Source organism: Branchiostoma floridae, chromosome 1, assembly GCF_000003815.2.
Source record: "Branchiostoma floridae strain S238N-H82 chromosome 1, Bfl_VNyyK, whole genome shotgun sequence".
Taxonomy (NCBI): Eukaryota; Metazoa; Chordata; class Leptocardii; order Amphioxiformes; family Branchiostomatidae; genus Branchiostoma; species Branchiostoma floridae.
The window spans coordinates 31,142,417-31,160,217 of NC_049979.1; the positions used below are offsets into that span (position 1 = coordinate 31,142,417).

Genomic DNA, 17,801 nt, shown 5'->3' on the forward strand with positions numbered 1-17,801 from the left:
AATTTTGGGTAAAAAAATCTCAATTTGCTCTTCTGAGGCAAAAAGAGCCTTTTTTCAAATAAAAAACGATGCCGCGACACGATGTCCTATTTTCTTTAAATCAACTTTATTGTGTGCAGAATATTTTTTGACATCAAATATGCATTTTTTAGGTAAAAAAAAAACACAATTCGATCTTCTGGGCATATTAAAAGAGCATTTTTTCGAATTAAAAAACTATGTCGCGACACGATGTCCGATTTTCTTCAAACCAACTTTATCGGGTGCGGAATAATTTTTTGACAGGGAATATGCATGTTTTGGGTAAAAAAATTTCAATTTGCTCTTCTGAGGCAAATAGAGCATGTTTTTTCAATAAAAAAATTATGTTGCGAGACGATGTCCGGTTACCTTCAAACCAACTTTATTGGATGCGGAATAATTTTTTGACGACAAATATGCAAATATTGGGTAAAAAAATCTTAATTTGCTCTTCGGAGGCAAAAAGACTATTTTTTTCACATAAAAAATTATGTCGTGACACAGTGTCCGATTTTTTTTCAAACCAGCTTTCTTGGTTGCGGTATAATTTTTTGACATCAAATATGCAAATTTTGGGTAAAAAAACCTCAATTTGCTCTTATTATTCCGCACCCAATAATGTTGGTTTCAAGAAAATCGGACATCGTGTCGCGACATAATTTTTTTAATGCGAAAAAATACTTTTTTTGCCTTAGAAGAGCAAATTGAGGTTTTTTGACCCAAATCATGCATATTTCATGTCACAAAATTATTCCGCACCCAATAAAGTTGCTTTAAAGAAAATCGGACATCGTGTCGCGACATAACTTTTTTATGCGAAAAAATGCTCTTTTTGCCTCAGAAGAGCAAATCGAGGTTTTTTTTAACCAAAATTTGCATATTTGATGTCAAAAAAAATATTCCGCATCCAATAAAGTTGGTTTGATTGTAACCGGACATCGTGTCGCAACATTATTTTTTATGCTAAAAAATGCTCTTTTTGCCTCAGAAGAGCAAATTAAGGTTTTTTGACCCAAAACAAGCCTATTTCATGTCAAAAAATCATTCCGCACCCAATAAAGTTGGTTTAAAGAAAATCGGACATAGTGTCGCGACATAATTTTTTTATGCGAAAAAATGCTCTTTTTGCCTCAGAAGAGCAAATTGAGGTTTAATAACCCAGAAGTTGAATATTTGATGTCAAAAAATTATTACGCACCCAATAAAGTTGGTTTAAGCAAAATCGGACATCGTGTCGCGACATAATTTTTTATGCGCAAAAAATGGTCTTTTTGCCCCAGAAGAGCAAATTGAGGTTTTTTGACCCAAAAGTTACATATTTGATGTCAAAAAAGTATTCCGCACCCAATAAAGTTGGTTTGAAGAAAATCGGACATTGTGTCACGACATAATTTTTTATGTGAAAAAATACTCTTTTTGGCTCATAAGAGCAAATTAAGATTTTTTGACCCAAAATTTGCATATTTGATGTTACAAAATTATTCCTCGTCCAATAAAGTTGGTTTGAAGGTAACCGGACATCCTCTCGCAACATTACTTTTTTATGCTAAAAAATGCTATTTTTGCCTCAGAAGAGCAATTTGAGGTTTTTTACCCAAAACATGCATATTTCATGTTAAAAATTTAATCCGCATCCAATAAAATTGGTTTGAAGGTAACCGGACATCGTGTCGCAACATTATTTTTTAATGATAAAAAAATGCTCTTTTTGCCTCAGAAGAGCAAATTGAGGTTTTTTGACCCAAAAGTTGCATATTTGATGTCAAAAAATTATTCCGCACCCAAGAAAGCTGGTTTTAAGAAAATCGGACAACGTGTCGCGACATAATTTTTTTATGCATTTTTTTTGCCTCAGAGATCAAATTGGGGATTTTTTACCCAAAACATGCATATTTCATGTCACAAAATTATTCCGCATCCAATAAAGCTGGTTTGAAGAATTTCGGACATTGTGTCACGACCCACTTTTTTATGTGCAAAAAAAACTCAATTTGGCTCCGAAAAGCAAATTGAGGTTTTATGACCCCAAAGTTTGCAAATCTGAGGGCAAAAAATTTTTTCCGCACCCAAGAAAGCCGGTTTTAAGAAATCCGGAAAACCGGGTCGCCCCCATAATTTTTTTATAGCCAAAAAATTTTTTTTTGCCTCCGAGTTGCCCCTTTGGGGATTTTTTACCCAAAACATGCATATTTCATGTCACAAAATTATTCCGCATCCAATAAAGTTGGTTTGAAGAAAATCGGACATTGTGTCACGACACAATTTTTTATGTGAGAAAAATACTCTTTTTGGCTCAGAAGAGCAAATTAAGATTTTTTGACCCAAAAGTTGCATATTTGATGTCACAAAATTATTCCGCATCCAATAAAGTTGGTTTGAAGGTAACCGGACATCGTCTCGCAACATTATTTCTTATGCTAAAAAAATGCTCTTTTTGCCTCAGAAGAGCAAATTGAGTTTTTGTGACAAAAAAAAATGCATATTTCATGTCAAAAAATTATTCCGGACCCAATAATGTTGGTTTCAAGAAAATTAGACATCGTGGCGCAACATCATTTTTTTCATGCGAATAAATGCTCTTTTTGCCTCAGAAGAGCAAATTAAGATTTTGTACCCAAAATTTCAAAAAATTATTCCGCACCCAAGAAAGTTGGTTTGAAGGTAACCGGACATCGTCTCGCAACATTATTTTTTATGCTAAAAAAATGCTCTTTTTGCCTCAGAAGAGCAAATTGAGTTTTTGTGACAAAAAAAATGCATATTTCATGTCAAAAAATTATTCCGGACCCAATAATGTTGGTTTCAAGAAAATTAGACATCGTGGCGCAACATCATTTTTTTCATGCGAATAAATGCTCTTTTTGCCTCAGAAGAGCAAATTAAGATTTTTTACCCAAAATTTGCATATTTGAAGTGAAAAAATTATTCCGCATCCAATAAAGTTGGTTTGAAGGTAACCGGACATCGTGTCGCAACCTTATCTTTTATTGCAAAAACATGCTCTTTTTGCCTCCGAAGAGCAAATTGAGGTTTTTGGACCAAAAAAATGCATATTTCATGTCAAAAAATTATTCCGCACCCAAGAAAGTTGGTTTGAAGAAAATCGGACATCGTGTCGCGGCATGATTTTTTTTTTGCAAAAAAATGCTCTTCTAATATGCCTCAGAAGAGCGAATTGAGGTTTTTTGACCCAATACATGCATATTTCATGTGAAAGAAATATTCCGCACCCAATAAAGTTGGTTTAAAGAAAATAGGACATCATGTCGCGGCATCGTTTTTTTTTTATTGGAAAAAATGCTCTTTTTGGCATAGATGATCAAATTGAGGTTGGATATTTGATGTCAAAAAATTATTCCGCACCCAATGAAGTTGGTTTGAAGAAAATTGAACATCGTGTCACGACATAATTTTTTTATGCGAAAAAATGCTCTTTTTGCCTCAGAAGAGCTAATTGAGATTTTTTACCCAAAATTTGCATATTTGATGTAAAAAAATTATTCCGCATCCGGACATCGTGTCGCAACATCATTCTTTTATGCTAAAAAATGCTCTTTTTGCCTCAGAAAAGCAAATTGGGGTTTTTTGATCCAAAAATTATATTTTCTATGTCAAAAAATTATTCCGCACCCAATAAAGTTGGGTTTAAGAAAATCGGACATCGTGTCGTGGCATCATTTTTTTACACGAAAAAATGCTCTTTTTGCCTCAGAAGAGCAAATTGAGATTTTTTGACCCAAAAAATGCATATTTCATGTCAAAAAAATATTCCGCAACCAATAAAGGACATTGTGTCGCGGCATCGTTTTTTTATTTAAAATAAGGCCACACTAATTTAATTTCTTTGTTCACGGATTCGCTCGCTCCTATTTTTTGGAAAAAAAAAATAAAAATAAAAATTACCAAGCAGCAAATTTTCACCATTAATGAAACCATTCACCAACTTTCTGGTGTAGCAAACTGGCCTTTATATTATAAGCTCCTTTAAGTGTGGGTACAGGTGCTGTTACCGTACTATAATAGTGTTTTTGTACTTTTTTCAAGCTGAAAACTTTTTTTCTTTATGTTTTGGATTTGCCGTTACCTTTACTGCAACCATTTAACAATTTTTATTTTTACTTTTATTTCGCCCTCTCGCCCCATTTTTTTATGAAAAAATCCGTGAACCAAGAAATTAAAGTTAGGTGCAGAATAATTTTGTGACATCAAACATGCAACTTTGGGGTAAAAAAAACCTCAATTTGATCTTCTAAGGCAAAAAGAACATTTTTTTTCGCATAAAAAAAATAATGTTGCGACACGATTCCGGTTTTCTTCAAACCAACTTTATTGGGTGCGGAATAATTTTTTGACATTTAATATGCAACTTTTGGGTAAAAAACCTCGATTTGCTCTTCTAAGGCAAAAAAGAGCATTTTTTCACATAAGAAAATGATGTTGCGATACGATGTCCGGTTTTCTTCAAATCAACTTTATTGGGAGTGGAATAATTTTTTAAACAAATACTGTAAATGCATTGAAGTTCGCGGGGATTTGATTTCGCGGTAGCGGGAAAAGGGACTTTTCGGGGTGGATTTAATTTCGCGGTTACACTATAGACTGCAGCCTAATACCACAATAGAAAAAAATTCGCGGTGGATTTAAGTTTGCGGTGAAGTGGTCACCGCAAAAACCGCGAGTATAAATCCACCGCGAACAATTCTGCATTTACAGTATGCAAATTTTGGGTAAAAAGATCTAACAGCCAGTAATCGACGGACAATAGGTGTAAAATATTACTCCCAACCCCTCGCGTGCCTTCAATTTATTAGTTAGTTACTCTGCATCTGAAAGAACCGATTTCATGGGTGTTGACCTCGCTAAAAATTTAGTTCATGTGATTTAGAGACGAGCCCCCACCCCCCAGCCCAGGGAAAACCCAAAAAGCCCAGTCTGGATAGGGTTAACAGCAGAATCATCGCAATCCGTATGGCAGCAAAGCCACTCAACATCACTATCATCCAAGTGCATGCAACAACATCTGACTACAATGATGAGGCTATTGAAGCCTTCTATTAAGACCTGAGAAACACCATCAACAACTCCAACAAGAAAGACTTCTTTATCGTCCAAGGAGACTGGAATGCCAAAGTAGGTCCTGATGCTTACAGTCAATGGGCAGGCACTGTGGGTCGTTGCAGTCTCGGCGAGACGAACGACAGAGGATACAGACTCGGGTTTTCGGAAAAACCCTGTCCAGTCCAGACAGGGAAATGGGGAGGAAAACCCTGTCCAGTCTTAAAAGAGGGTCTGCATAGGGGTTCCTGGCAATACTTAAAACTATTACTTCAGACAGCACTTACACTAAATTGATACACATAACTATAGAATCGCCCGCGGGAGCATAATGAGTGACCCAAAGGTGCAATATGCATGCACACAAAGTCAGTTCTGTCAAATTAACACCTATTTGGTAGAGCATTAGGAGGAGAGAATTACACCCATTGTCCGTCAAGCAATGGATAATGAGTGTCCGTCAATTTCGGGTTGTGATTTAGTGGCAATACATTACAAAGACAGGCTTTGAAAGGTTTTCTTTAAATGATAAGTGTGCAGCACTCATTTTGAGAGCTGGTCTGTTTAAATCCCGGTTTAATAGAATGACTGCGAAAGATTCCAATATCAACACGACTTTAGTACACAATGTTATAACATTACATATTTTTTACAATGCCCTACAATAAAGCCGAGATGGCATTTTTCAAACCCTAGAGGCTTTAGAGGCAAGTTGTGAGCTATATAGAACTATGTATCATTTTCAAAATAAAGTGTTTTATTTGCAAAAAATATGCCGTAAGGCTATTGATAGCATGTTCAGTCTCAAAGACTTAAAGAGTAGAAGTTTTTTATATGATGCACAGAAGTAGCAATGATTTTTGTTAAGTTATAATTTTTGTATGACATTGTGTCACACTTCAAGTTGATGTTATTTCTGTGCTTAGCCATATTAAAGATAAAAAAATGCTGTTATATACTAGTAATTAGTAGCTTACAACGTATACCCCCATGCAGATCCTCTTTTCAGACTGGACAGGGTTTTCCGTATTCCGGACTGGACAGGTTTTTCCGAAAACCCTACAGACTCCTAGAGTTTGCACACAGCCAGAAAATTACCTTGGCCAATACACACCACCGCCACAAACTGTCAAGATGTGCTACGTGGCACTCACCCAATTGAGAGGTACACAATCAGATTGACTTTTTCCTTGCACCACGTCGTTTCAAATTAAGCATCAACATGGCTAAAACAAGGACATTTTCAGGAGAGGACATCGGTAGCGACCATGACATGGTTCTACTGAATTTCAAGCTTAAGTTAAGAAGTCAGAAGAAACAGAAGAACCTCGGATCCGTTACGACCTGAGAAAGCTACAAGACCCATTCATAGCTGCAGACTTCAAAGCCCAACTTGGCGGCAGGTTTGCAGCACTTAACCAGTACTTCATGAAGACATCGATACCCTCACTGAAAACATCAAGGAAGCAATGCATGAAACTGCTGCAAAGTACTCTCCAAGCAGAGGTTGGTGGGAAAAATCGTGACCTATTCCTATCATATTTTTTTTGACCGGCCTTCCCACCAACCTCTGCTGGGGAACGGAGGCTCAAAGCTAATTAGCAGCTAATCGCTATCCTATCAAACTCCACTTACCACTACTGGCAACCTCACTTGGCGTGTAGATGTGAATTACGCCCTCCCGACCATGGAAGCCAAAATCCCGACTTCCTGGTTGCGACATGGCCCGGCGATTTTCCGTTACTTGTCAACTTCAGGTCAGCTCAGTTTGAATGTCTAACGGACGACTACTAACATGGAGGAAAGAGTAAAGCGAGTTTTTAACGATTTCTGGGGCTTTGAAGTCAGCAAAGACCAGCTGACGGCCGTGTTGGCAGTTTTAGAAGCCAAGGACGTCTTCGTGGGAATGGCTACGAAGTCTCTATGCTTTCAGTGCGTGCCGCTGTGCTTGACTGAACCAAAAGTTGTTGTGGTTGTATCACCGCTACGAGCGCTCGTTAGTGACCAGGTAAGGCAAAGTTTGCTCATTTGTCCTTCTGTTTATAGAACCTGTGATTAATACAATGAATTTTTTTTGTGTTTATAGCATCGAGCGATCTTTGACATGCGTACTACAATATACACATGCGCCGATCGCTGAGGGGGGCGGCATCCAGATTTGGCGATTTGTTTTTGAAAGTTATCTCATGTATTACGCACCAGTCTGTGCTTGTTTGTAGGTGTTGGTCAATAGAAGCCAATTCGCTAATGCCAAATAAACTGCAGATAAATTCAGGTATAATGTTTGTCAAGATCTTAGCTTTTTCCGTCAATGCTCAGAACGTTGGTGCTTTATCGTAATGCTATTGGTTTTGTTGCATTCTTCACCAGCAAGAACCATACGCAACTGTTACTAACTGTGGTGTAACCATATTCATGTTTGTCCAGTTTATCGTAATGCTATTGGTTTTGTTGCATTCTTCACCAGCAAGAACCACATGTAACTGTTACTAAACCTTGGCATATTATGTTACAGATCCACCGTTTCCAGACAGCTACTGGTTACAAAGCTATCCATTTGAAAAGCATGGAAGAGATCAAGCGGTACATGGAAAACCCTGACAAAGATGTTCGTCTGGGTAAGTAAAAAATAATAATAGACAAAGTACATTCCAAATGAGGGATACTCACCTGGGATAGAATTAAAGTGATTTTTTTAGTGGATTTTTATGTAATACAGAATTACTTTTTGATATGATTGGGATCTCAATAGCTGCTATTGCTAACAAGTTTCTTTCTTGCTCTTTCAGTTTTCATGGCACCTGAGGAGCTTACCTCACCAGTGGGGAAAACCCTGATGCAGAATCCTCCACTTCCCATAGCGCTGGTGGCTGTTGACGTTAGGCACACACTATTCCAGAGTGGTGAGTTCATATTAACTATCCACAATAATCATGATCATAATCTACAGTTAATAAGACAACAAACTAGTAAAATAGTATTGTCATTGAAGTTGTGTCTTGGCATAACACAGTGTGCAGGGAAAGTTAGAAGGACATGAAATTTTATCTTTGCATTTACACATCTTTATGTAGTCTCCATGGAAAAACAAAGGGTTCAATAGTTACTCAGAATCACTCATCACATCAATATTATCCAAAAGGCCATCAAGGTTCATTACATACTGCAACACATTCTCTCTCCCACAATTTACAAGGCTTCAGTAATTACAATACATGTATACAAGCTTATGAAACTTGTTCTGGTCAAATACACTTTTAGTCAAAGTAACACAACTACTGAACCATTAGTATAATCTTGTCACATACACAAAGTAACAATGTCCTTTCACAGGGGAACAGACTTCAGGACAGCCTTCCAGAACATTGGATCTCTGTGGGCTGGATTGCCAGGAACACCATTCATGGCTTTGACAGCTACAGCCACCGCTTCAAAAGGCAGTCCTGAAATCACTCCACATGAGTGACCCCAGGAACCCAACTAAAGTTCCGACCATCATCAAGGGGAGCCTAGACAGAAAGAACATCTTTCTGGTCCCGAAGAAAATCTACAGCATAAAGGTAGAATCATCCACAAATTATCATACAAAATGGAATATGGTTTCAATATACATTTCTTAACCCACATAACCAAGTCGCAAGTTACCTTCTATAATCACAACTGTTAATTTGATTTCTCAAATTCAAAAACCTGTCATCATTATCCTACCCAAATACATTTGTACAACATATCTTAATGTATAATGTATACATTATGCATTCTTCAAAACATCTGTACAGTAGAATAATGAGCATATATACATTTCAGATAGTGAAAATCAACTAATCACAATGTGTAATGTATTCACCTGGTTTGTTATTTGCTTGTGCATTCTTTTCCAGTACAACATTTGGTGTGTTTGAAAACTTACTTTAAGTGTTTGTTGTTTACAGGAGGACCTTGGCCCTCTGATCCACATGATCGAGAAAGCTGAGGATGCAGCCAGCATAGAAAAACACATTGTCTATGCTGGTAAGAAACAAAAGTGTATAGATATATGGGAACTCTTAACCGCAGCATGCAAGTCCACCACCCGAGGAACCGTAAGGACGTTCCATGCGGACATGTCACGAAAGGCAAAGGATGACATTCTGCAGGGCTTCAGGGATGGGAGAATACGGATCATAGTGGCCACAGTTGCATTTGGCATTGTACAGTCACACTTTTAGTTTTACACCTGTGTTCATTAGTTGGTAACTGGTGGCGAAGACCTCAGTGTATCAAAGTAAAGTTCAAAAGTACATGTAATTCAGTATTGGAAAAATATATGTCAATTGTTTTTATGTGTAAGTCTGGAGAAAAAGTATATGCAAATGCAATATAAAAATGTGCCAATAAAGAAACAAAGAATGGGAAACAGCAGTCTGTAATGTTTTGAAAAAAAAACATACATATATGTTGCATTGGACTTAATCATGTGGGATACTAAGCAGAAGTAATGAAAATGTTACTGTTGCATTCAAATGTTTGGATGAAACTTGCCTGCATGCTCCAAATTGTTTTTTGTGAGGTAACAAATTAAGGCTTCTCTAATTGCACAAATATTTCTCTTATAGGGCATCGATTTCCCTGATGTGAAAGGTGTGGTCGCATACGGAATGCCATCCACAATTGGCCAGCTGTACCAGGTAAATTGTTTCTAATACATAGAATTTATTCAAACAATTTTTAATGTTCACTTCATGAAAGTGACAAATATAAACTGCATCAAACATTAAAAATGTTAGGTCAAATGTATTGGCTAATTGCATAGGGCAATTATGTATCTAATCATAGTGAACATCTGTCTTATTGACACAATCATTTGACCTTCAGCAAATAGGTAGGGCAGGAAGAAGAGGGGACCCCGCCCATGCAGTCCTATTCTTCAACAAGGCAGACAACACCACACATGGTCCAATGAAAGACATCTACAAGGCTGACTGCCCAAGGAAGGCAATTTTGAACCACTTGGGACAGGAGGCGCCAGATCTGCATGAAAGGTGCTGCTCTGTGCACAACACTGAAGATCAGGACTGCATATTTACAGCAGATACGAGTGAGGGCACAGAAAACAACACAAAGAGAAGGCGACCCCGACCCAAGCGGAGACAGGACACAGACAATGAAGACAGACTAGAAGCAGAGCTGCTAATGCTTCGTGATGAATGGTGTGAACAACGTCCAGAACTCTTGTTGATTGGACCATGCGGGATCATGTCTGATGATACAGTAGAAAGAATTAAGACCGACTGTCACACTATTCATACATCTGAGGACCTTAAAATGGTCAAATGCATTACAGGAATGTCAGAACATTATCTCTAAACAATCATAGCAACAATTGACAGACTCATCCCTGAGAAACCGAATAAGAAAAACAGGAGGCCAGTTCTGAGGGATATTACAAATGTGAACAGGTAATCATAGTCAAAATGGTCAAAACATTCAGTTATTCATCGATCAAAACATCTGTGTCCGGGACATCATCATCAGTATTGGCCTGCGTGTCTGCGTCACATTCCAAAATGTTTCTTTTCTGTAGGAACTGCTCCAACCACTTTCCTTCGGTAATCTTCTGGAAACCCTTTGTCACTGGGTCTTCGAACTTTGATCCCAAGAAAAGGCGCCTTCCTGGGACCACACCAAACACGTTACCTTGTACTAGCCGATCCATCATGATTCTGATGTCCTTCTCAGCAGATGGCGATGTATGCCCCACGGTCTGCTTGGTTCCAAACAGCTCCCTGCAAAATCTCCGTGCCTCATCCAACAGCGGAATGGCTAGAGACACTTCTTTTGCATGTTTGCATGACAGATGGCCACCTGATCTCTTCAGGACTGTCTTGAGAATCCTGTAGCATAGGAAATCGGAATAAATCATATTAAGCACTCACTCTATAGGTCTATATCTGAGCATATGTGATATATAGTTCTCAGGAATGAAACTATCAATTGTTGCCAGGCTTGTTCTGAGATTTTTTTCTATTTACTTATGTTAAGCAATTATTATATTCTCATGTGTTCTATATTTATTTCTCAGTGATGACACTATCAATTTTTACCAGGCTTGTTTTGAGATTGTTTTCTAAATAGATTATATTCAGCACTAATTCTGTAGCAATATATCTGAGTCATATGTGTTTCATATGAAGTTCTCAGGGATGAAACTATAAATTCTTGCCAGGTTTGATTTGGTTTTTCAGAATAGATAATAGTAAGCATTATTTCAGTAGCTCTTTATTGGAGATGCAAAACTACTTTTGAGTGTTGGACAAAGATTGTTCTTGAATGAATGAATTAGGAATATTCCATTATAGTTGTTAAATCACTTAATATATACTTGTTGTAATGCTCCACCAGCATATCTATGGGTTTTCCATGGCCCTCCCTCCCATGGAGGTTCACAGTTCGGTTGTTGGTGGCAAGTGCAGCCATCTCCTCAGACCAGTCTGATGCCAGGTTTGCCAAAAGGTTGGCAGCCTCTGAGCTGTACTGACTCCGACCTGTTCCCAGCAATGTTGGCAGCCAGTATCGCCAGTGGGCAATGATGGCAGCCCCGTTCTTATACCTGTAGATTTAAGAGACATTACAATGGTCAGCATAGACATGCTTTTTAATTTACAGACTGTTTGTATAATGACACAATGTCTTCAGCAGTTGAGCATGAGAGCCATCTATGTGAATTGTTTGAAAAGAAAGTGACATGTTTGTTTCTTGTAATATGTAAACTTCCTTCAAATAAAAAGGAATTCTGACAATGTATACTATGAATCTTCTATTGACATGGCAAACATCATAGGTGTTTATATTGTGACAATATTCATAATAAGCACAGCTATATGTTAAGACGCTTGTATCTTACCTTATGGACTGGCGGAGGTCAACGTACAGCATCAGGTGATACAGCAGAGATGTGGACAGGGAGTAGATGGAGTCGTCAGCTGTGCTCTCCTGTTTCTTTTTCCAAACAAATGCTCGTAGGAAAGACTTGGCGATGTCTTCGATGCTATCCTCAGCCCTGTAGTCATCTGCTGTGGATGCCATCTGCAAGTGTGTCAGCAATGCTGCCGTCAAACTGGCACTGTGGACATGGTGGAGGAATTCATCCAGCACATTGAAGTTGGTTCCTGTAAAGCAGCATTAAAAAAAATCAGACAATGTAATTGAAGCCGACATTAACATTTAAAACACATTTTACTCCTATTGAACTACTTTAATTGTAATATCCGACACAAATTTTCAACTGAACAGCTCCAGTCTTTGTCAAGGAATGAACAGATGAACTTTCAAGTTAACATTTTACTCCTCTTAAGTTATCAATTCTCAACAACTTACTACAAATACCAAGCCAAGGAAACTAGTGCAAAGATAAGAAGACACCTCTTCCATCCAAAGGTTTCCTGTCCACAAGGTCTTTAAGGAAGGAGAGGGACCCCGTGCTGAGAGATGACGAACAAAATGCAAGTAGGATGCATTTTACAACCTCCCACAGGAAGTGGAAATCTCCTAAGAAACACAGTGAAATGTACATTGCATCAACAAATGACAACTTGCATGTATTTTTTTCCACAAAATTTGGTCAACAAAAATGAATGCAATGCTATACAGAGGGTACAGAACTACCAGCCCGTAACTGCCTACCCACATGAAGTAATAATGTTCGGTAATTAACATCGTTGTTATTCTCTCTCTTTCTCTCCCCCTTGTCTCTCTCTCTCTCTCTCTCCCTCACTTTCTCCCTGCGTGTGTGTATCACGTGATCACCATACGTTCTTTAGTTACGTATCCCCAGTTAGGCTGCTGTTTGTGGAATGTCAAGGATTGCAGATCCAAAGAAAGTGTGATCTTTAGATCAAATTTCTCGCAGACAAAAACAGGGGCTTGGTTTATTGAGACATCACAGACCCTCTGTTCTGACAGGGTAACTTTACACAGTCTCTGTAAACTTTTGTTCAGACGTAATCTTGAACGTAGATTTGATCACACAATTTTAATTGGGGACAATTATCATTCCAATGTTCCTAATCAGCAAATGGGGCAAGTCGTGCTCTAAGTTTTGTTCAGGATTTTTTTTCTTCCTCTGCACTTATTTTTGTTGTTTGATAAAAGTGACAAAAGTATAGAAAGTATCTAATAGAACTACAAAAAAGACCACATATAAAGAATACAATCTATCATTGTCTCAAGGCCGTGCCAGGTGTTGACTTGTTGAGAAATCACAGACACCTCATGCTGACAGGATAATGACAGGCTGTCACAGATACAATTAATCATAAAATCTGGGATGATTCATACAGAGCAATTTTTGCTACTTATTTGTAGTGCTTAATCGTAAATGGATTATAGTCCGTTATGAGTGCATTTCACAGGGTATAAAATGGTTTTACAAGGACAAAAAGAGATGGAAAAAAAACTTTGCCATTGTAAATGGCCCTGGAGATAACAATACCATTGTGAGTGACCCTGAAGGTCAGTACAGATAAGAGATAATTATACCATTTTGAGCGACCCTGGAGATGAGATAAAAGTTCCATTGTTGTTAGTGAGTACAGGTCGGCACAGATAAGAGGTAACGCTTACATTGGAAGCCGTCTTTACGATCAAAATAGATAAGAGGCAACTTAGTGGAACTCTGTGAGTAGGGGTGACTTTAGTTATTAGACACTATGTTTCGACGCCTTGTAGACTCTTGAAGACGTTTTTTTCAAACACCTCACATATTTGCAGTGATACGTGTGAAAGCATATCCAGAATGTATACAGTATCCTATTAAACGTGCATATAATTCTGTCGGTAAAGAAGCAACAGCAATCCAGGCCGTTTTCAATGGTACAATGAGGTACCCGACAAGGGTTTTGTTCAAAATTGAGAGTTCTAATACCATCTTTCTTACCGAGAACTACAATGTTCATGTTCTGATGTGCGATTTCGCATTACTTGTTATTGAATGCCTGGAGATAAAACAAGAGGAAAGGCTCGGTTTAGAATGTCAGATTTGTGAGTTGTAGGCACGGAACGGCTGGTGCTAGTGAAAAACAGATGTACAACCATTTTATTCCATTTTTTAAAAGTTTGGTATTGGGTGCAGTTTGGAGAAATCACATCAGCCTGTCCGAGTGAAAAGCATTAAAGGGGCACTGCACTCCAGAAGCGAGTAATATAATTCTTCGGGGAATAAATGATTATGTTTCAATTAAGTTTGTTTGGTGTTGTTTATCTCAAGTTGAAGCTTGAATGTAGGGGTACAATTGTAGCAAACGAGTTCCTGAATTCCCCTGTCCCTTCCTATGCATTGTGCGCTAGTGGGGGATCGGAGGACTTGACTTTGACCATGGGAACAGGTAATGGATAGCATAAGTATAAATTTCGATACTATGGTGTTTTATGATCATTTTTTTAGTAGACTGTATTTGCACAAACGTCATCAGGACTTTGTGGTTCATTCTGTAGTATATTGTCCATGTATAATAGTAGCCTTTTTAGAGCAGGATGGTCAATAAAAATGACTAAATCTCTTTATTCAAAGAGTTAGTTAGCTTCAAACTTTTTGTGTACCTTCCTATATGTCCGATAACCACTCTACCACTTTTGTTAGCTATGCGACTCTACCCGTAGCAGATAAAATGTGCAAAACGCCGACCATATAAGTGGTTTAGTAGCCGCCATTAAATGTTGACCGAGTTTTAACTCATTAAACTTATGTTGCAAAATTTTCCCATCCCGAGATGAAATAGTCTTCAATTTTCTTGTATTTCCCTAAATGTGTGATAGTTACTTGATTGCTTTGTCAAGCTCATCCCGACTACCGTTAGTGAGAAAGTGTGAAGGACGTCGTAAAATCACAAAAGGCACAGTACATAAGAAGCGGGTCCGTATGGGGGTGCTTGGATTTAGAAAAAAAATATTGTCGAAAAGACAAATGAGATAACTTTGCGAAAAGTCGAGTGCATTTGTATCCCCTAAAACATCATCTATCAGAATATAACACTCGCTTCTGGAGTGGAATGCCCCATTAAGTCTACCTTTATACTAAAAAAATGTCAAAACAAAGTTATTCCTTTCTGCTATCAGATTAAAGAGGGGGATTTCATCTAAAATGTGGCGGCTTCTTGTGTGGTTTATATCATTGTGTTCGCGGAATGCATGTACCTTAAATTGTTAATACAAATTTTATAACATATGTGAGGTTGTTGGTACAGATATTAACATGTCGGTATATAGATAGACGCCATATATATACGTCGTCAATCATCTTTTTGTCCCCCAATCATCATTGCTATGCTATCGCACCTAATCTTTTTAACAACAGAGACATTCAAGGCTAATTACATTTTATTCGGAGCGAATTCGCTCCTTTGCTGGTTTCTGAAGAAATGGTATGCGGACGGTATCGTGAAAGAAAGGACAAAAAAATGCATTTCGTTGTCGCACAGACCTTTATTCAATGTAATAAAAGAGACCATTCGACAGATAGATCTTCGATCTTATGTTAGAGTTATAACTGTTGATGTGATGTGATAGAATAAAGACTTCAAATAAACATAGTAATCACAGATTTGTCTGTTGAGCAGTTAACAAATAATAAAAAAACAGGCTCTGTTTTGATTTATTAATGCAATAATCTTTATTACACATACAAACTCAGATATTGGGATATCGATTTTAAAGACAATTTAGCAAAGCTACTGCGTCAAAAAGGTGTTGTGCTGGTGGTTAGGTCACTACGACAGACAAGAAGTCTGTCGCCCCGCAGGAGCATTGTTTATTCATGTAGCAAAGCAATAGCTATAATAGCTAAAAAAAGATAAAGTATGCTACATCCGTGTTCAATGTCAGGTGGTATTTCTGTGTTCATTAAACATTAGCCGGATTTTTGTGAAATTTAATGTACATATGTCACTTACTGATCGCTGGAACTTCCGGCCCTTGCTCAAAATGAATATTTTGTCCATGGAATAGAAAACAATGATCAATGATAATGGTATCTACATAAATGTTGTTAATAAAAAAAAATTAGAAAGTAATGATATTTGATAAAAGGAAGTTTCTATTGACTTCTTTACAGTCTATAATGAAGTCGCAAACAAATTTTAGATTGTCTGTTACTTATTACTAATCTAAGTGAGAAACTGCGCTGTCTTCACAACCTACTTCAAAACAATGTCCGAAGTACTGGAAATACCAGTTGTTACCATCTTTGGCGATAAAAAGATGGACTGTAAATCTGTTCGTACGTAGCAAATTTTAACACCACATTCAAACCAACGTGATTCATGGTCTAACAGATCTTAAGTCTATAAGAAATCCTTCCGTGGACATTATGATTGGACGTCAAACATTCCCGCGGACTAAGGTCTTATTGTCATTGCCATGCCCTTCACCACGGACATTTGGGTAAATACCCTGTCCGACACCCCCGCGGACTAAGGTCTTATTGTCATTGCCTTGCCCATCACCACGGACATTTGGGTACATACCCTGTCCGACACCCCCGCGGACTAAGGTCTTATTGTCATTGCCTTGCCCTTCACCACGGACATTTGGGTAGATACCCTGTCCGACACACCCGTGGACTAAGGTCTTATTGTCATTGCCTTGCCCTTCACCACGGACATTGGGTAAATACCCTGTCCGACACCCCCGCGGACTAAGGCCTTATTGTCACTGCCTTGCCCTTCACCACGGACATTTGGGTAGGATACCCTGTCTGACACCCCCGCGGACTAAGGGCTTATTGTCATTGCCTTGCCCTTCACCACGGACATTTGGGTAGATACCCTGTCCGACAACCCTGCGGACTAAGGTCTTATTATCATTGCCTTGCCCTTCACCACGGACATTTGGCTATGTGCCCTGTCCACACCCCGCGGACTAAGGTCTTATTGTCATTGCCTTGCCCTTCACCACGGACATTCGGGTAGACACCCTGTCCGACACCCCCGCGGACTAATGTCTTATTGTCATTGCCTTGCCCTTCACCACGGACATTTGGGTAGATACCCTGTCCGACACCCCCGCGGACTAAGGTCTTATTGTCATTGCCTTGCCCTTCACCACGGACATTAGGGTAGATACCCTGTCCGACACCCCCGCGGACTAAGGTCTTATTGTCACTGCCTTGCCCTTCACCACGGACATTGGGTAGATACCCTGTGCGACACCCCCGCGGACTAAGGTCTTTTTGTCACTGCCTTGCCCTTCACCACGGACATTTGGCTATGTGCCCTGTCCACAACCCGCGGACTAAGGTCTTATTGTCACTGCCTTGCCCTTCACCACGGACATTTGGCTATGTGCCCTGTCCACACCCCCGCGGACTTAGGCCTTATTGTCATTGCCTTGCCCTTCACCACGGACATTTGGGTAGATGCCCTGTCCGACACCCCCGCGGACTAAGGTCTTATTGTCACTGCCTTGCACTTCATCACGGACATTTGGCTATGTGCCCTGTCCACAACCCGCGGACTAAGGTCTTATTGTCATTGCCTTGCCCTTCACCACGGACATTTGTGTAGATACCCTGTCTGACACCCCCGCGGACTAAGGTCTTATTGTCACTGCCTAATGCCCTTCAGCACGGACATTTGGGTAGATACCCTGTCCGTGGTCTTATTGTCACTGCCTTGCCCTTCACCACGGACATTTGGCTATGTGCCCTGTCCACACCCCCGCGGACTTAGTTCTTATTGTCATTGCCTTGCCCT

The 17,801-nt window shown here is 39.0% G+C and overlaps 2 protein-coding genes across 5 annotated transcripts; one reads left to right on the forward strand and one right to left on the reverse strand.

Moving 5' to 3' along the window:
* The first annotated feature begins 6,083 nt into the window (after positions 1 to 6,083).
* LOC118430710 (ATP-dependent DNA helicase RecQ-like) lies at positions 6,084 to 10,452 on the forward strand. Of its 4 annotated transcripts, none has more exons than XM_035841719.1 (7): positions 6,084 to 7,084; positions 7,592 to 7,694; positions 7,866 to 7,979; positions 8,410 to 8,636; positions 9,009 to 9,266; positions 9,672 to 9,743; positions 9,931 to 10,452. In XM_035841719.1, exons 4-7 carry the CDS (start codon positions 8,535 to 8,537, stop codon positions 10,420 to 10,422), a joined length of 924 nt encoding a protein of 307 aa, XP_035697612.1. In that variant the 5' UTR covers positions 6,084 to 7,084; positions 7,592 to 7,694; positions 7,866 to 7,979; positions 8,410 to 8,534; the 3' UTR covers positions 10,423 to 10,452. The 4 variants fall into 4 exon arrangements, 3 of the variants coding, with proteins under 3 accessions (XP_035697612.1, XP_035697625.1, XP_035697618.1); XM_035841732.1 differs by having other exon boundaries at positions 8,418 to 8,636; XR_004832893.1 differs by having other exon boundaries at positions 6,085 to 7,084; positions 9,009 to 9,087; positions 9,931 to 10,021.
* LOC118430637 lies at positions 9,835 to 16,513 on the reverse strand. Its single transcript, XM_035841622.1, has 6 exons — positions 16,002 to 16,513; positions 13,991 to 14,048; positions 12,478 to 12,603; positions 11,960 to 12,224; positions 11,438 to 11,665; positions 9,835 to 10,949 (listed from the first exon to the last, which is right to left on the reverse strand). Exons 2-6 carry the CDS (start codon positions 14,007 to 14,009, stop codon positions 10,547 to 10,549), a joined length of 1,041 nt encoding a protein of 346 aa, XP_035697515.1. The 5' UTR covers positions 14,010 to 14,048; positions 16,002 to 16,513; the 3' UTR covers positions 9,835 to 10,546.
* Positions 16,514 to 17,801: the final 1,288 nt, after the last annotated feature.